The sequence below is a fragment of the Terrapene carolina genome, unplaced genomic scaffold (assembly GCF_002925995.2).
Source record: "Terrapene carolina triunguis isolate 2854851 unplaced genomic scaffold, T_m_triunguis-2.0 Scaffold926, whole genome shotgun sequence".
In the NCBI taxonomy this organism is placed as follows: Eukaryota; Metazoa; Chordata; order Testudines; family Emydidae; genus Terrapene; species Terrapene triunguis.
This window is the reverse complement of record NW_020665277.1, coordinates 6,774,953-6,802,562: the sequence shown is the minus strand read 5'-3', so window position 1 is coordinate 6,802,562 and position 27,610 is coordinate 6,774,953. Positions and strand designations below refer to the sequence as shown.

The 27,610-nt window shown below is 58.1% G+C and overlaps 2 protein-coding genes across 3 annotated transcripts; one reads left to right on the top strand and one right to left on the bottom strand.

Annotated features, from left to right (window-relative positions):
* The first annotated feature begins 2,731 nt into the window (after nucleotides 1-2,731).
* NUDT8 (nudix hydrolase 8) lies at nucleotides 2,732-9,451 on the top strand. 2 transcript variants are annotated; one of them, XM_026661141.2, is made up of 4 exons: nucleotides 2,732-3,452; nucleotides 4,609-4,741; nucleotides 5,755-5,832; nucleotides 8,931-9,451. In XM_026661141.2, exons 1-4 carry the CDS (start codon nucleotides 3,190-3,192, stop codon nucleotides 9,150-9,152), a joined length of 696 nt encoding a protein of 231 aa, XP_026516926.1. In that variant the 5' UTR covers nucleotides 2,732-3,189; the 3' UTR covers nucleotides 9,153-9,451. The 2 variants fall into 2 exon arrangements, with proteins under 2 accessions (XP_026516926.1, XP_026516927.1); XM_026661142.2 differs by lacking the exon at nucleotides 5,755-5,832.
* A 981-nt stretch (nucleotides 9,452-10,432) lies between these two features.
* On the bottom strand, nucleotides 10,433-15,580 carry NDUFV1 (NADH:ubiquinone oxidoreductase core subunit V1). The gene is made up of 10 exons (XM_024202337.3): nucleotides 15,408-15,580; nucleotides 14,575-14,657; nucleotides 13,766-13,936; nucleotides 13,173-13,356; nucleotides 12,737-12,926; nucleotides 12,310-12,522; nucleotides 11,774-11,940; nucleotides 11,582-11,663; nucleotides 11,066-11,211; nucleotides 10,433-10,826 (listed from the first exon to the last, which is right to left on the bottom strand). The coding sequence occupies exons 1-10, from the start codon at nucleotides 15,477-15,479 to the stop codon at nucleotides 10,743-10,745; spliced, it is 1,392 nt and encodes a 463-aa protein (XP_024058105.1). The 5' UTR covers nucleotides 15,480-15,580; the 3' UTR covers nucleotides 10,433-10,742.
* Between the last annotated feature and the right edge of the window lie 12,030 nt (nucleotides 15,581-27,610).

The following is a 27,610-nucleotide window of genomic DNA, read 5'->3' as shown; positions in this document are numbered from 1 at the left end:
GGGGGTGCATGGGCTGTATACACTGTTGCCTTGGCTCCCTCCAACAGAAAGGGAAAGGTCGGCGCCTGGGCCTGCCCCTACCCTGCTGGGTGTGGGGAATTCCCTGTGTGCCTTCTGCAAAGCCATCACGGGACTCCCAGCTGCAGAAGCCTGTTGGCGGGGAGCTGCCCAGCCCGGGCCTCTGTCCCTTGGCCGGGGTGGCTGGAGCGCGGCCGCTGCACCTGGACTTGGTGCACACGGTGACTCCAAGTCCAAATAGTTCAGCATGAGCAAAAGGTGGAGAAACCACTCGGCCCAATTCATGGCTGTTGTGAGAAAGTTTGCGAAGGTGGCGAATTGCGACAGAGCTGCAGAAATTGCAAAGAACAAGCGAGTGAGCCAACCGAGATCTCAGGTGGGAACCTTTTGGCTGACTGCAGTGAAAAGAAGGAGGAGACGCCCAGAACGGACTGACTTTGGCTAAACATCTGTGCGTGTCAGACTCAGACTCGGAGGATGAAGGTACTGATATTGCTGCATTGCCAAGTACGTCAGAAGGAAGCTGGATCCAGGTCAGCCAAAGACAAGGAGCAGGAAGTATTATGTTTTTTTCAATCATAAATGGTTTTGTAACAAAAACAACTCTAGAACTGAAACAAAAGAGAGACTGGAAAATTGCTAATTTTGTTTATAGCTGTAATATTCCCTTTTCTGTTATTCAGCATCCAACTTTTCAAGCAATGATTGGCTGCCTATGGCCAGGCTACCAAGACCCGGTCAAAAGCCGGTGAACGGTGAAATGCAGTCACTGATGGCTTGAGGGGTGGAAGCATGCAACGAATTACATGGAAAAGCAGTTACGTTATGGCTGGCGTAATGTGCACAACCAGTGATTGCTAACTGTGTGCAAATAGGGAAGACTGTGGTTCATGCATCAGTGGTTGATACTGGATGGAAGGAGAAGACTGGACAGTACTATGCTACACTGGCAAGAGAAGCCAAGGCATTAGCAAATGAACCGTACGGTTGCATTGTGAAGAGCTACATGACAGAAAACAAGAAAAAGATGCAAAGTCTGATGAGTGATTTGGAAGAAGATGACGGCACTTGGGTTATGTATGGATGTGCATCATATTGACTCAATCTACTTGGACAAGAACGTACACCAAGTGCTTTGATGAAACGTTGTAGATTGACAAAAGTATTTTGGCAATCGCGCCCAGCCTGGAGCTTGGTTAAAAGAATGCCAAATCCCCAGTGACACGATGGAACAATCAGATAACATGCCTGGAAACGTATGTTAAAAATCGGCCATATTATCTCAGGATGATTTAGTTGGGGATTGGTCCTGCTTTGAGCAGGGGGTTGGACTAGATGACCTCCTGAGGTCCCTTCCAACCCTGATATTCTGTGATTCTAAGATTGTGAGAAATCATGAGGCAGAATTTGAAGATGGAGTAATCAGTATTTTTAATTCTCAAGGAATTTACCAAGAAGCAAAGAACTTGATCACTCAGTTGAAACCAGTTGCTGTGGCACTTGACTCACTCCAAAGGGACACACATCAACAGTTGCTGTTACAGGCGAAGTATGGTTGGATCTGCAGATAAATGAAAACCTTGCACCACATAAAGCAAAAGTACAAAAGAGAGGTCATGAGTCAATTACTCCTGTACACATGTTGATCAGCCTCCTTCATCCAAAATATGCAGGAAAGAAATTGTCAGCTGAACAAGAATATATTGCAAGGCAGTGGGTGCTTGGCAAAAATCCAAACATTGTGCCATATTTACTTGTATTTAAAGCAGAAGAATCTCTGGATTCAAAAATCTATGTTTTCATCCACTATGAAGAAAAAGGATGGAAAAATCTGAAGGCTGCTGATAGTCCATATAACTTCATAGAACGGGTGGTGCAATTGCATCAGTGCCCAGCAAGTGCAGTAAGCATAGAATGAATTTTAAACTTTGGATACATCCATTCGTAGGCTCGGTCTATCCGCTGCATCAAAGTTGGTCTTCTGCTGCAGAATGCTGCATGGCCAAATGGACCCAGACTGGTAGCCTGCAACTCTGCATGCTTCTGATTGCGTAATGCGTCAAGCCTTCACCTCTGCATTACTGTCGCTTTCATCTCATCAAGTGGTTTTGATTATTTGTATAATATTGAAAACCGAAATGAGTCATGACCTGTATGATTTCCATGAGGAAAATACCAAACCAAATTGGACACAGGCATTCCGACGTTCCTAATTACATATATTCGTATTATGCCCAGTGCAGTTTTACTTTTTATTTGTACAACCCTAAATTAATCACTGAACCTACTGCCTTATGGAACCACAATTTGAATATGTAACTAAAACCAGGTATAAAGTGGTGTGCATTACTGAAACAGTGTTTAAAATGCCTTAAATTGGGACTAAATAGTTTTTCCCAGAGAGGTAAAAACCATGATTTTACCTGGTAAAAAAAACACCTCTGATAAATACCATGTTATCCCTGATGTGCATGGGGGTGGAGGAAGGGATGGGTGAGTGTACATAGTGATGGAGGGAGAGGGTGGAGAGATGGGTGAGAGTGCATGGGGATGAACGGGTGGAGGGATAGGAGGGGTGGGTGTTTGTAGGGGTGGTGGGATGGGTGTAGCAATGGGGGGTGGCATGGCAGTGGGTGAGTGGAAGCGTCGTGGGGGTCGGGGATGTGGGTGGAGGTGCATGGTGGTGGAGGGGATGGGTGAATGGGCATGGTGGTGGATGGGTTCTGCTAGGGCTGCTGTAAGGGGAATCCAAGCCTTTGTGCTCGGGATCCCTGGCGTATTTCAAACACCCGGAGCCTGAACACAGTCCACACTCAGAGCACAGCCCTGCTATCTGGCACCCCCCTGTGAGTGTTGGAACCCACTGTCCAGCCACCTACCCCTTCTAGTCTCCCCAGTACTTGAATTCATCTGCCACAGATCCACAGGATCGGTGCTAGGCCCCAGTTTTTAAACAGTGCTTGGAACCCTTCAGTGCACCAGACCTCCAAGGGGTCCCGCTCTTCCTTCAGGGCAGGCCACCTGGCCTCACTGCCTCTGAGATGGAGCTTCTGGCCTTCAGCCCCCTTGCTCCACCCAGTGAGCTCTGCCCTGCAAGCTGACGTGGCCGTGGCTCGGTGAAGGGCAGCTGGCCTCAGTTGCGCTGTCCTCTCGCTCTCTCTGCAGGGTGTGATGTTCCCTGCCCTGCACCATCTCCGCCTGGGCGCCCGCCCCACACCCGGTGCCACGAGGGCAGGTGGCTCTGCCCGGGGGTACCTGTCCCAGGAGAACGAGCAGCGGTGCCGAGGGCTACTGGAGGCCTCCACCAGACGCTACCGGCAGGAGGCAGTGGCAGCGGCTGTGCTGGTGACACTGTGTTCTGTGGGCGGGTACCCTGCGCTGCTGTACACGCTGCGCTCCAGCACGCTGACGGGCCATCACAAGGGAGATGTCAGGTACCCCGGCCCTCGACTCACTGAGTGCCCTGCAGCCCTGCTCCCCAAGCCCTACCTCCACTGCACGCACCGCTGCCGGTGCCCCTCAATTCCAGCCTGAACCCCCTGCCATCCCAGCCCAGGGCTCCCCCTAGATCTCTGCCAGTGCCCCTCAATCCTGACCCACAGCCGCTACTATCCCAGCCCTGGGCTCCCCCTAGAGCTCTGCCGGTGCCCCTCAATCTCAACCCACAGCCCCTGCTATCCCAGCCTTGGGCTACCCTCCTCCCACGGCTCTGCTTGTGCCCCTCAGACCCAACCCACAGCCGCTGCTATCCCAGCCCTGGGCTATCCCCACCCCTCCCACAGCTCTGCCAGTGCCCCTCAATTCCAGCCTGCACCCCCTGCTATCCCAGCCCTGGGCTCCTGCCAGAGCTCCGGTGCCCCTCAATCCTGACCCACAGCCCCTGCTATCCCAGCCCTGGGCTCCCCCCAAAACTCTGCTGGTACCCCTCAATCCCAACCCACAGCCCCTGCTATCCTAGCCCTGGGCTCTCCACACACACAGCTCTGCCGGTGCCCCTCAATCCCGACCCACAGCCCCTGCTATGCCAGCCCTGGGCTACCCCCACCCCTCCACAGCTCTGCTGGTGCCCCTCAATCCCAGCCTTGGGCTCCCTTCCACCCCCCTCTACAACCCTACCAGTGCCCCTGAATCCCACCTACATCCCCCTATTATCTCAGCCCAGAGCTACCCCCACGCAGTTCTGCGGATGCCCCTCAATCCTGACCCACAGCCCCATTATCTCAGCCCAGGGCTCCCCAGCCCTACCGGTGCCACTCAATCCCGCCTCACAGTCCCCTGCCATCCCAGCCCTGGGCTCTCCTTACGCACAGCCCTGCCAGTGCCCCTCACTCCCGACCCGCAGCCCCTACCATCCCAGCCCTGGGCTCTCCTCACGCACAGCTCTGCCGGTGCCCCTCCACCCCCCCACCCCCCCGTTGTTTCAATAGTTAACGGAAGCTCTTCTCTGCAGTCCTGTGATAAGTCTGTGCCCCTTTCGCCAGTCCCTGAGCGTCTGGTGCCAGGGTGGAAGATGCCCCTCCTGTCTGCCACAGCGCCTGGGGCAATGGACCCTGCCTGCCCTCTAAGGAGACTCTGGTTTTCTTGTTGCAGTTTCCCGGGCGGCAAGCGCGACAGCTCCGACCAGGATGTGATCGCCACAGCGCTGAGGGAGACGCAGGAAGAGCTGGGCCTGCACTTGGAGGCTGAGAGCGTCTGGGGGGTCATGAAACCCCTACCCACCGGGGTAACACCACTCCGCTCCCCTAGCAGTGTTAGGGAATCACTGGGGCAGGGCAGTGTGAAGGAAGGGGGGAGGTGTCTCTCTGGGGCAGGGTCCTGTGAGAGGAGGGGGGATCACTTTGGGGCAGGGCGGGTTTCTCTGGGGTGGGATCATGTGGGAGGAGCAGCATGAAGGGTGGGGTGTTGCTCTGGAGCAGGGTCCCATGGGGGGCAGCCATGTGAGTTGGGGTCCCCTTGAGGCTGAGGTCCACTGGGTGTGGTAATGTGAGGGGAGGTGCTATGAGGCAGGAGCGCTCTTTTGGGGAGGGGGTGTACTGCACAACAGGGAAAGGTCCTATGGGGGAGGTGCACTGTAAGGTGGGGATGTACCATTGGCAGTGTCTCTGAGGTGGGGTGTGTCCCGGGGTGGGGCGCTGTGAGGTAGAGGGCCATAGGGGTGTCTCAAAGGAGGGAGGCTACTGTGAGATGAAGGGGGAGATGCTGAGATGGAAGGCCATGGGGGGGATCTCTCTGAGGCAGGGTGAGTCCCGTGATGTGGGGGTGGTGAGGCAGAGAGGCTATCGGAGGGGGCCCTCTCTGAGGAGGGGGAGATTCTGGGGGGGGCAGCATTGTGAGGCAGAGGGTCTATGGGGGGTCATCTGAGGAGGGGAGAATTCAGGGGGGCGGTGCTGTCAGGTGGAGGGTCCATGGGGGGTCTCTCTGAGGAGGGGGGTGGCACTGCAAGGCAGAGGATCCATGGGGGGCTCTCCAAGGAGGGGGGGAAGATTCTGGGTGGGGGCCAGTGCTGTGAGACAGAGGGGCCATGGGGGGCTCTCCAAGTAGGGGTGGGTTCTGTTGGGACTGTGTTGTGAGGCCGAGGGGTCTCTTAGGGAGGATTCCAGGAGGGTGGTGCTGGAAGGTGGCGGAGGGTCCTGTGGGCAGGGGGTATCTCTGTGAGACAAAGGTGGGTCCTGGAGTGGGGGAGGTTCCTAGGGAAGCCAGTGTCAGTGGGGGGGTCTCACTCTGGTTTCCTTCCAGAGGGGACTGACTGTTGCTCCCGTCCTGGCACATCTGGGCCCCTTGGAGTGTGTGTGTCTGAGCCCCAACCCACAGGAGGTGAGCCCCACGCAGACCCCACCCTGCCATGGCTGTGCCGCTTGCAGCTGCCCTTAGCACATGCAGGGCCCCCACCATCCTTCGGGTCCCTGGCCAAAGGGCGGCGCCCCAGCCTGGTTAGTGTGCTGGCCTCCTGCAGGGAGGGAGATCAGCAGAGCCCCTGGCCTATGGCAGCTGGGTCCAGTGTCACCGTGGACCTGGCTGCCTGCCTCAGACTCCCTCTGCGCGGAGTGACTCATGGTCTGGCCAGAGTGGACCTTCCCAATCACCCTGCCTGAGTTCCTGCCCTGCCCAGCCCAGAGAGCCCCAATCCAGCAACCCAAGACCAGCCCAGTGCCCCTTGCTTGGAAACCCCTCTGCTGCCCAGCAGCTCCCCTCCTGCAGCAACTGGAGCCCCCCACCTAGCAACCCACTCGGGCAGGAGAGCCGCCAGCTTTTCTGCCGCCCTAGGCGGCGGAAGGTCCCACCGCTGAAATACGGCTGCGGTCGCCGCCCCCCAAATTGTAGCACCCTAGGCGACCGCCTAGGTCGCCTAATGGGTTGCGCCGGCCCTGCACTCGGGCAGTGGTGTCCTGGCTGGGAGAGAGCCCATCTCCTGCAAAGAGACCCTGAGGCCTGCTGGGCTACACTTAAATGTTAGGGTGAGCTACAGCTCTCAGGGGTGTGAAGAGTTCCCCTCCTGCCCCGAGCGCTACAGCTGCACCAGCCTAGTCCCTGGAGCGGACAGGGCTAGGTCGACAGAAGACTTCAGAGGACCTAGCAGCCGCTGCTCAGAGAGGTGCAGTTCCTGCAGCGATGGAAAAATCCCTCCTTGTAGGAAGTGTCTCCGCTACAGCAGCGTAGCTGCAGCACCCTTAGTGTAGACATGGCCTGAGAGTTCATTGAAGAATGATGGGGAATCCACCCTGCCCTGGGCACCTTGTACCAAGCATTATTTCCCCTCCCTATTAGCCATTTGTGCCTCATTTTCAGTCTGACCCCAGCCCTGGGGCCTCACTTTGCCTGTGTCCTTTGGAGATCCTTATAGACCAGAGCAAGTCGCCTCTTCATCTTCTGTGACTGGGGGAAATTTTTGTAATATGTTTATGAATGCTGTGTGTGCCTCAGTTCCCCGCCCACATACTTTGCAGTACTACCCAGTGGTGGAAAATGTTAAATGGGAAATTGCACTGAGAAGGTGTGTTTCCAGTAGGTCCCATGGGAATTGGTCCTTGGCCCTACGCTATTTAACATTTTTGCCAATGACCTGGAAGAAAAAAACAGAATCCTCATTGATAAAGTTTGAAGATGACACAAAAATCAGGGAGTGGTAAATAACGGAGAGGACACGATCACAGATACTGAGCGATCTGGGAAACTGGGCGCAAGCAAACAATATGTGGGTAAATGCATACATCTAGGGCCAAAAAAAGTAGGGTGTGTTTACACGATGGGGGACTGTATCCTCCGAAGCAGTGACTCTGAAAAAGATTTTGGAGTCGGGGTGGGTAGTTAGCTGAACATGAGCTCCCAGTGTGATGCTGTGGCCAAAAGAGCTAACGTGATCCTGCCTAATCTTGAGTAGGACAAGGGAGGTTATTTTACCCCTTTCGTTGCCACTGGTGTGACCACGGCTGGGTCCAGTTCTGGAGCCCACGCTTCAAGTAAGATTTGGATAAGTTGGAGAAGGTTCAGGGAAGATCTAAATGATTACCTGCCCTATAGTGATAAATAGATCAAGCACCTTGAGTCTATCTTAAAGAGAAGATTTTAAGGAGCGACTCAATCGGAGTCCATAACTATGTACATGGGAAACAAATAGTTAATGGGCTCTTCAGTCTAGCAGAGAAGGTCTAACAGGATCCAGTGGCTGGCAGCTGAAGCTAGATAAATTCAGACTGGAAATAAGGTGTCAATGTTTAACAGTGAGCGTAATTAACCATTGGCACAATTTACCAAGCGTCATGGTGGATTCTCCATCTCTGGCAATGTTTAAATCAAGACTGGACGTTTTGCTAAAAGCTCTGCTCTAGGGATTGTTTTGGGGCAGTTCCCTGGCCTGGGTTAGACGGGAGGTCACATGAGATGATGGCAACGGGCCTTTCTGGCCTTGGAACCTATGGAAGAAGAGTTAAGTTTGCTTCTGGGGCAGCACAGGAGACATGAGGTGTGGGTGGCGTTTTGCTGTGTGGGGTGCAAGGAACTGGCTAGAACCTGTTGAAACCGAGCCATATCAATGCCCAAGCCAAAAGAGACAATAGGAAGCCCTAGGGACGAGAACGTGCACACGTAGCAACCAAGAGATAAGGAGGAAGGAGGTTCCCCCACCGCGGCAGGGACGCAGAGCCGAGGCCAGCTCAAGAACCAAGGACTGAGAGAGGCCGGGAAGGGATAGGAGAGGGCGTTTGAGAGACACAGCGTGCTCATCTGAGACAGGACAGACAGAGCCTGAAATGGAGGCCATGCAGCTTGGCTGGTTGATGGCACTGGTTTGGACAGATGGACAGTGTCTTAACCTTTATTTCTCTCTGCTGCCCTAAGAACCTCCCCAGACTGGTTCCAGGTGACTAATAAACCCTGCTCTGTGTGGAAAAGGCTGCCTGGTGTCGCTGCAAACACTGGTTGGGGTGTATTAGTCCCTGAAGGGTGTAAAAGTCTCTGAGCAGGGGTCTGGCTCAGTGGGATGCGCTGGGCAGAGCTCATGGGATGGAGCCCAGTGGCTCCCTCTCAGAGGTAGTGAGGCCGCATGGCCTGCCCTGGAGGAAGAGTGGGTCCCCTGGGGAGGCTAGCACACTGCAGCTCCTGGGGAGGACGGCAAGATGCTGTCCTGCTGCAGCTGTATCTGTGCTCGAGAATACACTCCTCTACTGGGGAGAGAGGAGGTGGACATGGGGCCAGGGAGGCTTGTCAAGGAGGGAGCAGCCGTGGTCCCAGCTGTTCCTCTCCTGGGTCCCTACTCTACTGTAGGAAGTACCGCGTGCTGGGGGCGCAGGGCACTCGGGTGTGCTGCTTTCCTAGCCCAGCCCAGCAAGTGGGCTGAGGGCCAGGCGCAGGGGTAACGGGACCCTGCCGGGCAGGGCAACACCAACATGCCCCTTTCTGTCTCTCTTTGCCGCCAGGTTGAGGATGTTTTCACCATCCCCCTGTCTCACCTGCTGCAGGCACAGAACCACGGTTACACCAACTTCTGCCACCAGGGCCGCTACAGCTACACGCTGCCCGTCTTCCTCAACGGCCGCTACCGGGTGTGGGGGCTGACGGCCATCATCACGGACCTCACGCTGGAGCTGCTGGCGCCCAGCGCCTACCGCCGGAGAACACGCCCACCCAGCACCCGCTGAGCCCTCAGCCCACCTGCGCTATGGCCTGCCCTGGCCCCACAGCATGGACAGAGCCAGCTGGCTGGGCTGGGTGAGGGCTCCCTGGAGGCAGAGAGAGCCAGGGGGGCAGGCTGGGCGAGGTGTTCCCCCACCTCAAGGGCAGAAAGAACAAGGGGGGCAGGCTGGGCGTGCCCCTCCCAGAGGCGTGGGACAGAGCTGAGGGGGTGACCCCAGGAGGGAATCCCCAGCCTGTGATAACGCTGGGGGGAGTTACATGGTGTCGGGAGGGGGGATGCTGACGAGACCTGCGTGAGCCATGATGGTGGCGCCTGCTGTATTTCATGTGGGGCCTACGCATAAACAAACCTCCCTGAGCTCAGCGTGCCATCTCAGTGCTGGGGGGGGCAGGGAGGGGGTAGAGGAGTGGCCCAGGGCCAGGTGCTGCCCCCTGCTGGGCCTCAGCTCCTGCCCTGCAGGAGACCAACCGGAACTCACGAACAGCCCCCCCTTCACCCCACCCCTGCCAGCAATGGGGGCTGGAGCCAACAACAGAGAGTGGGGGAACCCCTGGTGCCCCAGCCCAGCCCCCTCCCACCCACATGTGGACCCCAGCCAGGCCCTCTGGGGCCAGTCCTCACCTCCCCCACCAGTCACTGTAGATGCCCTGCCCACACTCTCCTCCCCCCCCGCCCCACACACACAGTGCCACTCTCCAACCACACACCCCACCCTCCCCCCACACTGCAACCTGTTCACTAGGGTCCGGTTTGGGTGACGTGAGGTCAGAAAACAGCCCAACCCCGTGGGCTCCGGTTGGATCTGACCACCACGTGCTGCCCTTGGGGTTGGCAAAGCAGCAGCCACCTGCCCGTCTCTTGCCAGTCACTGCCGGCCGCACTGCGTGTGCTGCAGAGTGAGTGTGCCGACGAGTCACAGCACCTCGCCGCCGCGCACCCAGGGAGGAGCGGGACACGGCCGCTGCCACACCGAGCTCCCAAGCAGGAGGCAGCGTAGACAGATCGCAGGCACGGGGCCTGGGGGCATGAAGCCCCCAGGACAAGGAGGTGGCAGCAGCACTGGCTCAGGCTTGGGAAAGTGTCGGGTTGGGCTTTCAAATGAGACCCAAGCAGAGCTCAACTGGTACCAGATCACCCCCAAGAACAGCCAGACCGCCACAGCTGTAAGGGAACCCAACCCGCCGCTCTCCTGGCAGGGAGGGGGCGGCCGTGTGAGGGACGGCAGCCTGTGGTTCGGCGCCCAACTGCTCCCTGGCGTTACACAGATGCGCGTTCACACAGGAAGGAGATACCGGCTGCCACCACAGCACGTTTATTGGGGAGCTCACCCAGCAGGGGAGGGTGAAGAGACAGCATAGCCAGGGGGGTCTCCCCCTCATGCAAGAGAAACCCCAATAGACACACAGGTAAGTCACCCGCCCCGCACACGCCAGAAAAACCCATCAACACCCAGAGGCACTGAGAGCTGCCCCTATGCGGATCCCAGCCAACATGTCAAGTGCTCAGCCCCTCCCGCACGTCGTCATGGGGGAGGGGCGCTGACCACGCACAGAGAGGCGGGATCCGGCCCCCTCCATCACCGGGCACCCAGCCCTCACGCGGACGCTTGCCGAGCTTGGGTCTCCTCGTGACGCCGCATCCGCTGCTCCAGCTCTGGGCGGAAGTGACGGATCAGCCCCTGCAAACAAGGAATGAGTGCGCAGGGCTGGCAAGGTAGTGCCCCACCCCCATCCTGCATCTGCCACCCACCCCATACCACACACACAGCAGCTCCCCAGATGTACCCCCCATCTGCAGGAGCCTCTTCCCCCCAACTGCCCTTCTGCCAGGCTAAGTTATGAGCACACCCACCATCTACCCACACACCCCTCCCCTCTGCCAGGCCACCCCCCACCCTGGTGTCCAGCCGCCGGCTACCTGCACAGGCCAGGCGGCCCCATCGCCCAGGGCGCAGATGGTATGGCCCTCAATCTGCTTGCTGATCTCCCAGAGCGCGTCGATCTCGGCTGCCTGCGCGTTGCCTTGCACGAACCGCCACATCACCTTGTTCATCCAATCCACACCTGGGGGGTGAGCACCACAGCCAATCACAGCCCGCACGCCGGGGGGAGAGGCTGCATCCACAGAGCTGCCCTCCCCCGATCCCATCCACAGGCCCTGACAGCTGGGCATCATCCCCCCACACCATGGATCCAGCCAGACCAGCATCCTCACCCCCAATTCCACCCATGGTCCCAGCTAGTCCAATATCCTCCCTCCCCCACCCTACCCCCAGTGACCCCAGCCAGCCCACCCAGCATCCTCCCCACCACCCCCAGTGACCCCAGCCCTCCCAGCATCCTCATCCCCCACTTCCGATCCCACCAAGGGGCAGTCTGGCATATCTCCCCCAGCCATACCCAGATCATCAGCAGCCCAGCTCCCAGCACTCACCCTCCCTGCAGGGGGTGCACTGCCCACAGCTTTCGTGCTTGTAGAACTCGATGAGGCGGGCGATGGCTCGGACAAGGTCTGTCTGGGGGAGGAGGAGAGGGTGAGTGCCCTGCTGCAGGAACCAGGCCGGCTGGCGGGGGGGGGGGGGGGGGGGGGGGGGGGGGGGCGGGCCACAGGGGGCGGGGGCCTTACCGATTTGTCCATGACGATGACGGCAGCTGTGCCGAGCCCAGTCTGCGCCTGTACCAGCCCGTCGAAGTCCATGGGCACTGTCTCGCACACCGACTTGGGGATGAGGGGGGTGGAGGAGCCTCCTGGGATCACCGCCAAGAGGTTGTCCCAGCCCCCGCGCACACCTCCTGTGCACAGAGGGGGCAGGGTTAGGCCTAGGCACTCCCCCTCCCCACGGCAAACCAGATCCATGATGCCTGGTGCTGTCCCCTTCCCCCAAAGCCTCCTCCTAGTGCGACCTGCTACTCCAGGCTCTGGGTGGAAGCGACGGATCAGCCCCTCTGCACAGGCCACAAGCAGGGTTAGCAGGCTAGCACCTTTCCCCCCCCCAGCCTTACTTTTGTAGGGTGAGCCACCCACAGCCGCAACGGCTGGAGCTAGACCTGTGGGGCAGCCCGGAGACGAAGTGGCCTAAGACGGGAAGTGGGGGAGGAGGGGGGAGTCCAGCCCTGTCGCTCACCCAGCAGTCAGGGGAGGGCCAGGGTTTGGCATCTCACCCGCATGCTTCTCAATCAGCTCCTTGAGCGGCACCGACATCTCCTCCTCCACGGTGCAGGGCGTGTTCACGTGCCCAGAGATGTTGAAGAGCTTGGTGCCCGAGTTGCGTTCACGCCCAAAGCTGGCAAACCAGGCTCCCCCGCGCCGGCAGATGGTGGGCGCCACAGCCACCGTCTCCACATTGGCCACGGTAGTGGGGCAGCCGAACACGCCTGGGAAGGAGAGGGCAGTGACGTGGACACAGAGCAGGCTGGGGATCCCGGTGCCCCCCAAAACAGTGTGACCCCCCTGCCCCACAAGCAGCTGGGCAGGGGGACCCAGCTAGAACACCCCACAATCCCTCAGTCCCCTAAAGAGGGCAAGCGAACCCCCACTAAGGCACCCCCCATCTCCCCCACAACAGCACAGTTCCCCGGTGGGTCGTACCAATGTCAGCCGGGAAGGGCGGTTTGAGGCGTGGCTTGCCCTGCTTGCCCTCAATGGATTCGATCAGCGCTGTCTCCTCCCCACAGATGTAGGCCCCGGCGCCCCTCACCACAAACACGTCGAAGGCGTAGCCTGAGCTGCAGGCGTCTTTGCCCAGCAGACCTGCCTCATAGGCCTCGCGAATCGCCACCTGCAGGGAGACAGGTCAGCACAGCTGCTCCCCCGGCCCTGCTGCTCCACACCCACCTGGCCTGGCTCCCCGGCCTGCCTTGCCCTCTGTGCCCTGCAGAGACTGGTCAGAGCAGCTGCTCCTGCCATCACAACCCCAGCCCTGCCCTCTGTGCCACATGGGGAAATGGGTCGAAATGGCAGCTGCTGCCCCCACCCCCAGGCTCTGTGGGTCAGTGCACCTGCTCCCCCTATAGCTCCTGCTTACCTGCAGGTTAGAGGCTTCATTGTAGAACTCCCCACGGATGTAGATGTAGGCAGCCCGGGCCCCCATGGAGCGCCCTGCCACCAGGCAGCCCTCCACCAGCTTGTGTGGGTCATGGCGCATGATCTCACGGTCCTTACAGGTGCCTGGCTCCCCTTCATCCGCGTTCACCACCAGGTACTTGGGCCTGGAACACAGACCCCATCGGACCGACCGCAGCAGCCCTCCCCGCGTGAGCTACCATCCCACAGCAGACCCAGCTCCACTACCTTGCTGCCAGCAGGGAAAGCTCATTTGGCCAGCACTGCCAGCTGTCCCCACCCCAGGGAGCCAATGGGGTCCAGACACGCTGCAGCTCAGCAGCCCCATGCCCTGCAATGGGACTGCCCCCGGGGTGGAGGTATTCTGGGAACGCTTGTTAGTGCTGGGGGCTTGCAGCCAGGATGTCTGGGTTCTATGCAGGCCCCAGCACTGCCCACCCCCCAAGCCCTGCCCCACAGGGATGTTTCAGACTAGGAGACGGAGCTGTACCGCCCTGAGCCATTGTCCACCCCATGCTGTAGAGGGCCCAACAGTGGCAGCCCTGCCCCACCCACCTGCCATCTGAAGGCTTGTTCATGAAGCTCCATTTGAGGCCTGTGGGGAAGCCAGCCCCGCCCCGACCTCGCAGGCCCGAGGTCTTGATCTCGTTCAAGATCCAGTCGATCCCCTTCAGCAGGATCTCCTTGGTTTTGTACCAGTCACCCCGGCTCATAGCCCCCTTCAGCCTGGACAAGAGAGAAGGCAAAACAGCTGGCTACATTATGGGGATCAGCAGTACCAAGCCTACAGCACAAACCTAACAGATACAGGCTCTTTTACCTCCCTGGGGCACTAGCTCCGACCCAGCCCCAGGACAGGGAAGAGGGACTGGCAGACTCAGGGATGGGGAACGAAATGCAGGACCTTTCCCATCCAGGGGGCACTGACTCCAATCTGATTCCAGGGCAGGGGAATTGGTTGGCTCAGAGGGGTGGGGAATGTGCAGGGTTTTTCACCTCTAGGAGGTGCCAGCTCCAATCCAGCCCCAAGCAGGAGGAGGGGGTCCAGCAGGCTCAGCTGGGTGGAGAATGGGACATGGGGCCCTTTCATCTTTGGGGGGCACTGCCTCTGATACAGCTCCCTTCCTTGGGAAGGCAAAGAATGAGACATGGGGCTTTTCCTCTCTAGAGGGTGCCAGCACCCATCCAGCCCTAGGGCTGGGAGTAGCAGGGGGGACTGGAACATGGGATCTCCCCACCCCATCCCCAGGCTGCCAGTGCCCCCTGGTCCACACTCCAGCTGCAACCAGAGTAGAAGTACAGGGCAGCATCCAATGGTCCAGGAGCGAGGAGTCATATTGTAGGCTGTGCAGCTTGAATCTCACCTCCAGTCATGGCGTCCGTAGAGATTTGTGAAGATCCGGTCCTCGTCCTTCAAAGAACCAAACTGGGTTTTCTTGGGCGCTGTCTGCAGAAGACACATTGCCAAGGTGAGTTGGTACCAGCCCCACAGCAAGCAGCACCGCTCCCGCATGGGCAGGCATTAACCTGGGACCACCCCCTAGCACTACCCCAATCTAGGGTGATCAGATGTCCCAATTTTATAGGGACAGTCCCGATTTTTGGGTCTTTTTCTTATATAGGCGCCTATTACCCCCCATCCCCGTCCTGATTTTTCACGCTTGCTGTCTGGTCACCCTACCCCAATCCTACCCAGAGCTGCCCTGGCACCCAGCGGCAGCAGAGGAGGGACAATGTAGTGGGGGATAGCTCAGTGGTTTGAGCAGTGGCCTGCTAAACCCAGGGTTGTGAGTTCAATCCTTGAGGGGACCATTTAGGGAACTGGGGTAAAAATCTGTCTGGGGATTGGTCCTGCCTTGAGCAGGGGGTGGGACTAGATGACCTCCTGAGGTCCCTTCCAACCCTGAGATTCTATGATTTTTTTTAATGAGAGACAGTGTTGCCTAGTGGCTAGAGCACGGGCTGGGACTTGGGAGACATGGGTCTATGCCTGGCTCTGCCGCTGCTGGGGGGGGGGGGAGGGGCAGGCTCGGGCTGGGGTCCAGCCACTGCCCAGCTACGGCCCCAGCCCTGCTCAGCCCTGCGCGGGGTCCCGGCACCGGCGGGTGCAGGGGCGGGGCCGGCGTCACTCGGCTCCAGAGTCATCGCCCGGGGGGGGGCGGGGAGAGGAAGGCCCCAGGCCCCGCCCCCCACTCACCGAGCCGGCGGCGGCGGAGAAGCGGCGCAGGGCGGCAGCCCCGCGGGGGCTCAGCAACTGCCGCGCGGCCATGGCGGGCGGGCGGGGCCGGGGATCGGGTCTGTCCGGGCCGCGCGCTTCGACCCGTCACCTTCACCCAGCTGGGGGGAGGGGGGGTCGGCGTCGCGCGTAAATAACGTCACGTCGCCGGGACCCACTTCCGGCGCATCGGGCCTTGCGTCACGTCCCCGGAAAAGAGGCGGCCCAGCGCGGAGCCTGCTGGGAGCCGTAGTCCTGGGGCGGGGCTGGGGGAGCCCAGTAAGCCGCGCCCTGAGCACTGGCACGCGCTGGCCGCGTGCTCTCGCCTCTCTGGCCGCTCATTGGCCAGGGCGCTCCGCACCCTGCAGCCCGGCGGGCTGGGATTGGTTAGTCTCAGCCGAGCCTCCCTGGCTTGCCAGCGAACGGGAGAGCCCGGAGCCCGGGGACCAGGGTCGGCCCCGCCACGTGGCGCCAGGGCCACTTGACGCAATGACCGCCCGGAGTGACAGACAAGGGGGGGGCGGGGGTGTTATGTCAGCCAGTCCCTCTTCCATTTTTTGAAAAATCACCAGGGACCTCACAGTTTTTCACCATTGACACTTGTGCCCGTGTACGGACGCGTTGCTGAGCCCTGCGGGCAGGGGCGGCTCTATGTATTTTGCCGCCCCAAGCACGGCAGTGAGGCAGCCTGCGGCGGCAGGTCCGTTGGTAGCGCGGATTCGGCGGCAAGCCTGCGGGAGGTCCGCTGGTCCCGCGCCCTTCGGCGTACCCACCACAGAATTGCTGCCGAAACCGCGGGACCGGCGGACCTCCCGCAGGCATGCCGCCGAAGGCAGCCCGACTGCTGCCCTCATGGCAACCAGCAGACCGCCCCCCCGCGGCTTGCCGCCCCAGGCACGTGCTTGGTGCCTGGAGCCGCCCCTGCCTGTGGGGGAAGAGGGCGTTCATAGGGTGACCAGAGAGCAAATGTGAAAAATCGGGACGGGGTGGGGGGTAATAGGAGCCTATATAAGAAAAAGACCCAAAAATCGGGACTGTCCCTATAAAATCGGGACATCTGGTCACCCTAATAACGAATAAGGGTGTTCTGTCCAAGATATGAGGAGCAAGGGGAGGTAACAAACACGTAAGGTGGTACGTAAGGTGTTTATCCCAGTTGTTTGTCTCAGTCTATAATTGTTGGGGTCCCTGACCGTAACCCTTTGTGTAGCCATGGAGACAGCAGAGATTCCCGCTGATGACTGAGCTACTCCTTGCCACTGGGCCCTCATGTGTTAATGTACCTGTAACCATGGAGCCAGGCCATTAAAACTGTGTCTTGAGGGCAATAAACCTGGCTGGGTGCCTTTGTCACTGAACCGTGCTGGTGGTCTTTCTTCATGAGTAACATTGAGATCTGCTGAACGAGCAGGCTGCCTGATCTGCTGCTCGTACTATAACATGGGAGCTCCAAGGAGAGATGCACTGGGCAGCCTGAACAGCATTCCTAAGGGAACGACATTCCAGCCTTCAACACTTTACAACAGAGCTGTGTCCCAATTCCAGAGCTGTGTGTATGCCAGGAACCCATTTTTCCTTTTGGGTCTAACCTGTTGCCGTTGTCCCCAGGACGGAGACCCCTCTTGCCCTGTCCCCCACCCCCATGCTGGTGGGCTGTAATTTGGGGCCTCTTGGTTAAAAGAACCCATCATGGCCCTGGCCACCCACTGACAAGGTGTCTCTCTTAATAGTTGCAGCCATTGGGCTGCTTTACCCTTCTTTGAGGCTTCTCTCCCCACTGGAGAGGGCAAACCTGCCTGGCGTCCTCCTGCCCTGTCCATGTCGGCCCACACTCAGCTGGGGTATCCGCTCCCACTGGGCTCAGCTCTGACTCTGTTTCCCCAGGGAGAGCAGGCTGCGAGCTGGCTCCCTTGGCCACAGCCTCCGGGAAGTTCTGCCACAGCCCGTGTGAGTCACATGTCCCTTGTGGAGATGGGGAATGTTCCTCTGCCCCACTCAGATATAGGGGACTGCTGACAGATGTGCTGAGCTTAGCAGCCTTTCCTTAGTGTTACAGGCAAGGGGGGAAACGCCCGACTCCCTAGCAGCAGAACTATTTGCCTTTTCACTGACACCTCCAGTCTGAGCCTTCTGGTTCACTTGGTTCAAACTCTTGGCTGTTACAGGAAAAGATTGGATTTTGTCTTAAAAGTGATACAGTCTTTCCCAAGAAGGAGGCCAAAGCGGACATCTTGGAGAACCCCAGCTACCAGCCATCCCGATCTTTCCTGTGTCTGCACTGAGATCTGCGTCATAGGCAGGGCACACGGCTTCACACGTGGAACCAGGTTGTCCTTCCTTTCAGCATTTGATGGAGTTTCACCACATAGGGGTTGACGAGGGTTCTCTCCGTCCCAGAATCTCTCCAACCCATGAATGTCTTTCCTTGAAGTACCACCTGTCACCTGGGGGTCAGATGAGTCTGAGAGTATAACAGGGCCGTGGTACCTGGGATGTTCACTCTTTGAAGTTGAGCTACAGGCTGTCCTCCTGGCTAGGCAGAAGAGGAGTTAGCCCCTCCGTTGTGGGCAAACCCTATTTCATCCGGCCGCAGGGAGTTTCCCTACTTATGCCCCATTTGTCTACATATACTACCCCTCAAATCCTTGCAATCCCTTGGCAGGGGTCTAATGGAGCTGGCTAGAGCAATTAGCAATTGCTAATTGCTTTCTGTTCACTAATCACGTTTTAAGCTCATGGGGAGATATCCCAGAGAGTTGTTCCAACCCACCCAGGTTATACAAATCCCCCACCACGGTGACGCCTGCCCCTTTACCCCAGCTGTGGAGATAGAATTCCCCCAGCAGGCGGGCGGCTTCCATTTAGGTCACACCCTGGGTCTTTTGCACACCCTGAAACCCTTTCATATAAGCCTCAGGCGTGAGGTCAAACTTAAGCAGTGGAGCCTTTGTGAACAGTTCCCAGTCCCCAGTATTAACGCCGTCCATCTGGCTGTACGGCCTTTGGGGGACCGAGTATGGGGGTGAGACAGCAGAGCCGGTGTGAAGGGTCAACCAGGATCAAATCACAACCCTTCTCAAAGGCAGTGAGGTTGGCATCTATATCCCCCACCCCGCAACTGGGGCAACACTTTGGTATCTAGGCTCCCTGTGGAATAGGGACCCAGGGTCCTTCACCATTTGCTCCTGTGTGGGTCCACTTGCCCCTCCGTTTCTCCATCTCCAGGTCATGCTTTCTCTGCTTTTCCTGGTTTTTCCATTGTTCTTCCTCATGTTTTCACTGCCTCTCACAGTCATCTAGGCCAGGTTTTAGGAAATCAGGTTGGTTTAACTGCGTCGCTCAGGGGGGTGGATTTTTCAGCGTGGACAGTGTATGCCCAGTATAGACAGCACTACATCGATAGGAGAATTCTCCCGTCCACCTGGCTCTCGTGGTGGTGGATTACCTTGGCTGATAGGAGGGGTCCTTCTCCTGTTGGGGTAGGTAGTGTCTACACTGAAGCGCTACAGCGGCACAGCTGCAGCGATTTAAATGTAGGCTTGCCCCTAATTTCTGTCTCTCTAACTGAAGCTCCTTCACGCTCAGCTCCAACTCCCACGGGAACCGGGTCATGAGCACACCCTGCTGCAAGGAGAACAGGCTCGCAAGCGTGCCTTGCTGCTGCTGCGGCTGCAACTTCTGTTGTACTCAGACTCTCTAGGAACCCTGTCTGGGTCTGGACCCTGCTTCTTGGTCCAATCAAGCTTCTCCGCCATGCAATCAGTTGCGTCTCGTTGAGCTTTCCAACACTTATCCCTCTCTTCCGGACCAGTTCTGTGCTTCTCCTCTGAGGGAGCTGGTTATACGCCATTTTTCTGCCATTTTCCTTTGACTAACCTTGTTTTCTTGCTGCAAGTCACTTATTGCAAAATACCAACGGTGCATTCAGCATCCCACCTCTAACACAGATCCACAGGCTCTGTGCTAGGCCCCAGCTTTTTAACAGTCTCTCGAAGGAGCCCTTCAGTGTGCCAGACCTCCAAGGGGTCCCACTCTTCCTTCAGGGTAGGTCATGCAGCCTCCCTGCCTCTGAGACTGAGTCTCTGGGCTCCAGCCTGCCTCCTTCACACTGTACGCTGTGCCCAGCAAGTCCAACAGAGATAGACTCCTAGAGTATGTTTACACTGCAAAGAAAACCCCGGGGCACTGGGAGCCTGGATCAATTGGCTCAGCCTTGAGGGGGTTAGAATGTGGGGTGAAAAATAACAGGGTACATGTTTGGGCTCAGGCTGGATATTTTGATATATACGTATATCTTCCTTCACTTCTCTCAAAACCCTCTATTTATCCTTTCGTCAGCACTCTCTGATATTTACCGTGAAGGTTCCCAAAACTGACCGAGGGAAGCTGTCATAACTATAAAGGGAAGGGTAACAGCTCTCCTGTGTACAGTACTAAAATCCCTCCTGGCCAGAGACTCCAAAATCCTTTTACCTGTAAAGGGTTAAGAAGCTCGGGTAACCTGGCTGACACCTGACCCAAAGGACCAATAAGGGGACAAGATACTTTCAAATCTTGGGGGGGGAAGGCTTTTGTTTGTGCTCGTTGTTTTAAGGGGTTGTTCGCTCTTGGGACTGAGAGGGACCAGACATAAATCCAGGTTCTCCCCATCTTTCTAAACAAGTCTCTCATATTTCAAACTTGTAAGTAAAAAAGCCAGGCAAGGCGTCTTAGTTTTACTTTGTTTTCTCAACTTGTAAATGTACCTTTTACCAGAGTGTTTATCTTTGTTTGCTGTACTTTGAACCTAAGACAGAGGGGGGTCCTCTGAGCTCTTTAAGTTTGATTACCCTGTAAAGTTATTTTCCATACTGATTTTACAGAGATGATTTTTACCTTTTTCTTTAATTAAAAGCCTTCTTTTTAAGAACCTGATTGATTTTCTCCTTGCTTTAAGATCCAAGGGGGTTTGGATCTATATTCACCAGGAGTTGGTGAAAGGAAGGAGGGGGGAAGGGTCAATTTCTCCTTGTTTAAGATCCAAGGAGTTTGGATCTGTATTCACCAGGGAATTGGTGAGAGGTTTCTCAAGGCTTCCCAGGGAGGGAATCCAGTGGGAATGGTGGCAGCGGGACCAGAGCTAAGCTGGTAGTTAAGCTTAGAAGTTTTCATGCAGGCCCCTACATTTGTACCCTAAAGTTCAAAGTGGGGATACAGCCTTGACGGAAGCCAACACAGATTTAATCCTCAAGATCCACTCGACCCAAGTCCATAAGACAATCACCTGCAAACTCAATCATGTGAAGCACGGATAGCGCATGAAGCAGAAAGCGGCGTGTGCACTAAAATACACAATTGTCCATATGTACAGATCAGAAGAAGAAAGAACACACTAACACTTAGGAAAACGAAGAAAAACAGGAGCGAAGGCACTATACAACGGAGTGTGCTGGACCGTAAACAAAAGATGGCGGCCTTCCAGCTATTACCAGCCAAGGGGGACACTATACATGGTGTCACTCCTAGGACGAGTCCCATACGAGCATGAGCTTGGCAGGATTGCTTCACGACACTGCCATCTCCGACCTCACATTTTTCCCGAATTTATCGGCAGTGAGATTATTTATTTATTTAAATAAGGGATGAAGGCACGGTCAGAATTTTACCAGTAGCAGCTCGCCAACAAAACGCTGCCTTAAGAGACTGATAGCAGATGTATTCGTAGAAATAGTAATTTTACCAGTGCAATTATCGTTCTTTTCTCAGCCCTGGCTCCCACCTGTCAATAACGAACAATTAGCGAAGGGTGAGGGTAAGGGTATGTGTGTAGCCAGATGGGTATATTTTTGTCATATTTGAACGAAAATGTCTCTATTTAGAGAGAATCTTCTTTTTTCCCATATCTCCTTTATTTATCCACCAATTTTGATCAAATCTGAAGTGGAGTCAGTATTTTCTTTTTTAGAGGCCCCTCGTATTGGTAGGCCCAATCTGTAGTTTAGTTAGTTTATATGTTAATCCAGCACTGCCTGGCCACAGCTGGAGAGCGCTGGGTGATGGAGCGGGATGGCCCCTGTGAAGTGGGCTGGGGCTGGGAGTGCTGATTGCAGCTCCTGTTTCATGGGCTCCCTCTGCATGGTGAGGGGGGCCGGGGTGGGCGTTGGCAGGTATGGGGCCAGCCTGGTGCTACGGCAGATAACAATCCAGGGCTTTGGGAGCATCTCCTGATGAGCTATCCCTCCCCACCTCCTGGCCAGGCTGTGCTAATCCCCTTCCATCTCCCTCCGCCAGCCCCGCCACGCTAATCTCCTACCATCCCCCCTAATCCTCCCCGTCTCTTTTGCTGCTCTCCTCCAGAGCCTTGCTTTCCTTCGGCTCCAGATTAACTAATTAGCACTATCCGGCTGTGCTAACCCCCTTGTTAAATGGACTAAGAAGTGGCTAATGGACGGAGCTCAGAGGAGTGGTCAATGGGGAATCACCGTCCAATAGGCGCTCCTGCAGGGATCGGCACTAGGCCTGACCCTATTTAACGTTTCCATCGACCCGGCAGCAAATATTAAACCTCTGCTGAGGAGCTGGGCGGCTGGCACCACTGGGGGTGTGGGGAAGAGTGAGGCGGCCGGGGCAGTCAGACAGCGCCATCGGGAGCGCTTGGTAAGCTGGGCGCATTCGAACAAAATGCGTTGTAACATGGCCGGATGCAAAGTCAGCTGTGCAGGAGCAAGGCCTGCAGCCCACACCTACAGACCGGGAGTCTGCAGAGGATTTAGGGGGTAGCACGAGTCTCAGACAAGCCCCCTCTCTCCGCTGCTCACTAGACTGCTGGGGGCGGGGTGGGATCCAGTTGCTGGGTTTCCAGGTGTTTTAAGCCTCTGTCTCAGTCTGGGGGTCCCTAGGCTAACTCTTGGGGTGAAGACCCTCTGGCTAGCACCCTCTCCTGTCCAGGAGCCCAGCCCCTGGGCTCAGAACTGACCCTTCCCCCTCCACCCCGTAGCTTAAATCCCTCTCCCCTATGAGGTTGCCAAGTTTCTAATTGCACAAAACCGAACACCCTTGCCCCGCCCCCTGCCCTGCCCCTTTCCCGAGGACCTGTCCATTCCCCCGCCCCTTCTCTGAAGCCCTGCCCCCACTCACTCCAGCCCCCCTCCCTCTGTCGCTCACTGTCCCCCACCCTCACTGGGCTGGGGCAGGGGGGTGGGGTGCAGGAGGGGCAGGGGCGGCTCCAGGCACCAGCACAGCAAGCGCATGCCTGGGGCAGCAAGCCGCGGGGGGCGGCGTGCCAGTCGTCGTGAGGGCAGCAGTGAGGCCGCCTTTGGCGGCATGCCTACGGGAGGTCCGCCGGTCCCACGGCTTCGGTGGCAATTCGGCAGCGGGTACGGCGAAGGTGTGGGACCGGCAGATCACCCGCAGAAACGCCGCCGAAAGCCGCCTGACTGCCATGCTTGAGGCGGCAAAAAACATAGAGCCGCCCCTGGGGAGGGGGTGAGGGCTCCCACTGGGTGTGAGGGGTTCAAGGTGCGGGAGGGGGCTCCAGGCTGGGGCAGGGATTTCGGGTTGGGAAGGGTTGAGGGCTCCAGCTAGGGGTGCAGGCTCTGGGGTGGGGCTGGGGATAAGGGGTTTGGGTTGCAGGAGGGGGCTGCAGGCTGGGGCCAGGGGGTTTGGTGTGTGGGAGCGGGCTCAGGGCTGGGGCAGGGGGTCGGGGTGCAGGAAGGGGTGCGGGCTCTAGGTAGGGGTGTGAACTCTGGGGTGGTGCTGGGGATGAGGGGTTTGGGGTGTGGGCCCCAGGAGGAAGTTTGGGTATGTGAAGGGGTTCCGACTTGGGAGAGGGGATTGGGGTGGGGGTGCAGGATCTGGGAGGGAGTTAGAGTGTGGGAGGAGGTTCCAACCTGGGGCAGGGAGTTCGGGGTGTGGTCTCTGGCCGGGCAGCACTTACCTCAGGCGGCTCCCGTTCGGCAGCGCTGCCCTGCCTGCCCTGGCCTTGCGCTGCGCCCACAAGCGGCCAGCATGTCCAGCTCTGGCCCCTCGGTGGAGGTGCTGCCAGGTGGCTCTGCATGGTGTGCACTGCCCATGCCTGCAGGTATCGCCCCTGCAGCTCCCATTGACCACGGCACATCCACAGTGACAATTCTCTCATTGGCCAATGGGAGCTGTGGGGGTGGCTCTCAGAGTGGGGGCAGCGTGGGGAGCTTCCCTGAACACCCCTGTGCCTCGGGGCCAGACATGCCGTCAGCTTCTGGGAGCTGTGCGGGAGCCAGGGCAGGCAGGGAGCCTGCCTTAGCCCTACTGCGCCACTGACCAGACTTTTTACAGCCCATTCAGCGGTGCTGACCAGAACTGCCAGGCTCCCTTTTCGACTGGGCGTTCGGGTCGAAAATCGGACGCCTGGCAACCCTACTCTCCCAGCACTCCACCGAAGGGGTGAGCCGGCTGGGTTCCCAGAGGCCTGCGGTATGTGAAACAGAGACACATGCAGCCCCTTTGAGTCTCCCCCATGGCTTCCCTTGAACAGCACAATAGTCAGACAACAACAACCTTGCCGAGCATTTCCCTGCCACAGCATCCTCCCCACTCGGGCACATTCTTGGGCTAGGGTCAAAGTCCTGTGGGCCAGCCAGGCCCTTGTGCTACAGAGCAGAGTTTTTCTGCTGCCATTTGGCGCTTTCTCCCCCAGCTCAGCTCCCCTCACGTGGCTGTTTGCACCCTCTGTCCTGCCCAAACTTCCTGCATCTCGCCCCAGCTCCCCGGGGGTCTGTTTAATGTACCCCCCACCAACACTTGGGTCTTTTCGGTGATTTCCCACTGCCCCCAGCACAACACAGCCAGGGAGGGAGGAAGTGTCTTTGTCCAGCAACCCCCTTAGCCAGTCCTGTTATGATCTGAGCATTCCCCATTGTCCTGGGCTGGGACGCAGTTCTGCTAGCCAGTGGGGCTCAGACAGGAGGGTATTTATGCTTTCCATAGCAACAGCGTCCCACCATCACCTGTCCAGATGAGGCCCCAAAATCATCACAGGGCAGGGCCGGCTCCAGGCACCAGCTAAAGAAGCAGGTGCTTGGGGCGGCCAATACCAAGGGGCGGCACTCCGGCCGCTGTTGGGGCGGCACGTCCGTTGCCGCCAAAGAGTGGAGCGGCGCGATCGCGCTGCCGCGACTTTTTTTTTTTTTTTTTTTTGCCGCTTGGAGCGGCAGAAAACCTGGAGCCGGCCCTGTCACAGGGCCAAACGTCCTGTCGTCCGCTCCCGGTGCGATGCTGTGGCTAAAAAGGGCTGGTGCAACCCTGGGCTATATAAACCGGGGAGCGGTGAGCAGGAGCAGAGAGTTGGATTTACCTCTGCGTCCGGCACTGGGGAGACCCACACTGGGATGCTGCGTCCAGTTCTGGGGGCCAGGTTTTACAACGGATGTTGAAAAAAATTGGAGCGGGGGCAGAGAAGAGCCACCAAAATGATTCGAGGGCTGGCGATAACGCCTGACAGGGAGGGACTGACAGAGCTCAATCTGCCTAGCTTCTCAAACCCACACCTGAGAGGTGACTCGATAACAGGGGCGAAGTCCCTTCAGGGAGAGAGAATACCAGGTACAAAAGGGCTCTTCGATCTAGCGGAGAGAGGCGGGGCCAGACCCAGTGGCTGGGCAATGGAGCCAGGCACGTTCCCATTAGAAAGGAGGCACAAACGTCCAACAGCGCAGGGGAGGAACCCCTGGAGCAAACTCCTGAGGGCCGGGGAGGAGGCTCCATCGCTGCTATCTTCAGAGCCAGGCTGGAGCCTTTCGGGACGATGCTTTGGTCAAACACCAGTCACAGGGCTCAGTACAGGGGAAGCGGCTGAGCCAATGGGCCCATCTGGCCTCTCCATCTCTCAGTCCCCTAGCACCATCCCCGGGGCTGGCGTGGTCCCTGGGCGTGGCCCACAGCAACTCCTCCTTCCGCCTTTTCCCATTGGAGGGAAGATCCCCTGGCCTTGGGGTCCCCATGGGGAGTCTCCTGGGTGGCTGCATCCCCTCCCCCACCCCCCCATGGCAGGCTCCTGCAGCTGTCCCATGGCCATGGCACCCCCCTTCCATATGGCTGGGAAGAGGAAAGGACACCACGCCTCTCAGATCCCTCTGGGGTGGCTGTGACCAAGGACCCCCCCACCTTAGGGAAGGGGAGGGGTATGTGCCCTGTGCAGTGAGACGGAGCAGTGGGAACGGATGCAGGGGGAAGGGGATCCCAGCACCACGGCACATCCACAGTGACAATTCTCTCACCACACCGGGCAATGGGACCCCTGGCTGGGAGGTGCCAGTCCTGCTATGGAAATTGCCCTCCCCCCGCAAACCAGACCTGCTCATAGGGCAGTACTGACTGTGTGCCAGGGGAGCCTGTCCTAGCGGGCTGAGGTCTGTCTATGCTTCACCAGCAACCCCAGCTCCCACCCAGCCTGGCTGAGACATGCCCAGGGGCAGCAGTGGCTGAAAGCAGGGAGACATGCTGTGACAAAGGGGGAATTCTTTGTAATTTTTTTTTATGAATCCTCTGCGTGCCTCAGTTTCCCCCGTAGTTTGCATGTGGCTACCCACTGGGGGAAAACAGGATGAAGTTTGCTCTCAGGGCAGGCTAAGAGACGTGGCAGGAGGGTTGCCTAGCTGTCTGAGTGGATCATTAACGAAGGACCAGTGAGGCCGACCCATATCAGCGGAAAATGTGAGGAGACCATGGGAAATCCAGTCACCAGGACCCGGACACCTAGCAACCCGCGCCCCAGCGGGAGGATTTTGCCGCCTCTCAGCAGGGAGGCTGAAGGAAGGACTGCGCTGGGAGGTGGGGGAGAAAGGTTAGCTGCTGGAGGAAGCTGGGGGCTCTCTTCTGGGAACTGAGGAAAGAAGGAAGTCAGAGACAGTCTGAACATGGAGTTTGGGTGAGGTTGGGGGCAGGTTCAGGACGGCTTTAGGGGCAGGGTTGAGCTTGGCTGTTGAATTGTGGCTCGACCAGAATGGATGATGCTTTAACCCTCAGGTCTTCCTGCTGACCTAGGGCCTCGCTGGGCCGTGGAACCGGTTTGACAATGCTGCCGGCTGTCACTGCAAACAGGGGCTGGGGTGTCGGAGCCCCCGAAGAGCAGCCAGGTCTCTGGCTCAGTGGGACATGCTAGGCAGAGCTCGCCGGGTGAAGGAGGGCGGAGCCCAGAGGCTCTGGCGCTGAGGCCACGTGGCCAGCCGTGCAGGAAGAGTGGGGCCCCTGGGGGGCTGGCGCACTGAAGGGCTCCTCCACAGGACAGTGTAAACGCTGGGGCCTAGCGCTGATCGTGGGGATCTGTGACACAGGGGCTGCCAACCGCCCACGGGGCTAGGCCAGGACAAGGGTGGGTCCCATGGAGGAATCACACACCCACTCTGGGGATGCCTGGATTCTATCCCCAGCCCTCAAAGGGTGGGTGGGGTCTAGTGGGTTAGGGCAGGGGGCCAGGACCCCGGACACCTGGGTTCCACCCCTCCCTGGTACAATGCAGATAGCCACGCTGGCACCAGGGGCCGAGGAGAGGCAGACGATCAGCCTTTTCATTTAGACTGAAAGAGAATTGGATTTTATGGGCTGAGGACCTGCTGGAGCAGCCCCAGCCCCTGCACAGGGTGACCTGCCCTAAGGCGTGCTCCGCCCTGCCTCCCCCACTAAGGATCCCTTTGGAGGGGAGTTTGCCCCACCTCACCCTGAGCCCTCAGGGCTGGTGTTTCCATGCTTGTGGGCATGCAGCTGGCAACACACCCTGCCCCTGGAAGAGCCTGGCCTGATGGAACAGGGCAGGATAAATGCAGGGCACATTATGGGCACCACTCTGGGTCAGGGCACTGCCCCCAGTGGCTCCTGCACATCCCCCCACAGAGGTGGCTGCATCTCCCCCCTGGGCAATGTCCCATCTTGGGCACAGCCACCAAGCAGAGTAGCACTGGGGCTCTGTGAGGAGGTAACCCAGGCACATGGGCAACACTGCCCCACTCCTGCCCCCCAGCTACACACAACAGCAGCCCCACGGGACCCAGCTCCCAGCACGGTCCTTGAGCCCTGGGCAACAGGTGCCTGCTGGAGCCATGTGTGGGGCTGCTTCGGGGACTGGAAATGGGTTTCCTCTCTCATGCGTTAAACACCAACTCCCCCCTGCCCCCCCAACAACACGCAGGGGCCTGGTCTGGGAGCTGTTTATTGTGCCACGGGAGTGCCCCCTC

Bases quoted from the DNA above. Each gene is read 5' to 3' on its own strand.
- NUDT8 (XM_026661141.2), top strand. From the start codon at position 3,190: ATGTTCCCTGCCCTGCACCATCTCCGCCTGGGCGCCCGCCCCACACCC. The intron at 4,742-5,754 runs GTAACACCACTC...GTTTCCTTCCAG, and splicing joins TGAAACCCCTACCCACCGGG to AGGGGACTGACTGTTGCTCC. The intron at 5,833-8,930 runs GTGAGCCCCACG...CTTTGCCGCCAG, and splicing joins TGAGCCCCAACCCACAGGAG to GTTGAGGATGTTTTCACCAT.
- NDUFV1 (XM_024202337.3), bottom strand. From the start codon at position 15,479: ATGGCCGCGCGGCAGTTGCTGAGCCCCCGCGGGGCTGCCGCCCTGCGC. The intron at 11,941-12,309 runs GTGAGATGCCAA...CTCTGTGCACAG, and splicing joins GCTGATTGAGAAGCATGCGG to GAGGTGTGCGCGGGGGCTGG. The intron at 11,664-11,773 runs GTAAGGCCCCCG...CTCCTCCCCCAG, and splicing joins TCATCGTCATGGACAAATCG to ACAGACCTTGTCCGAGCCAT.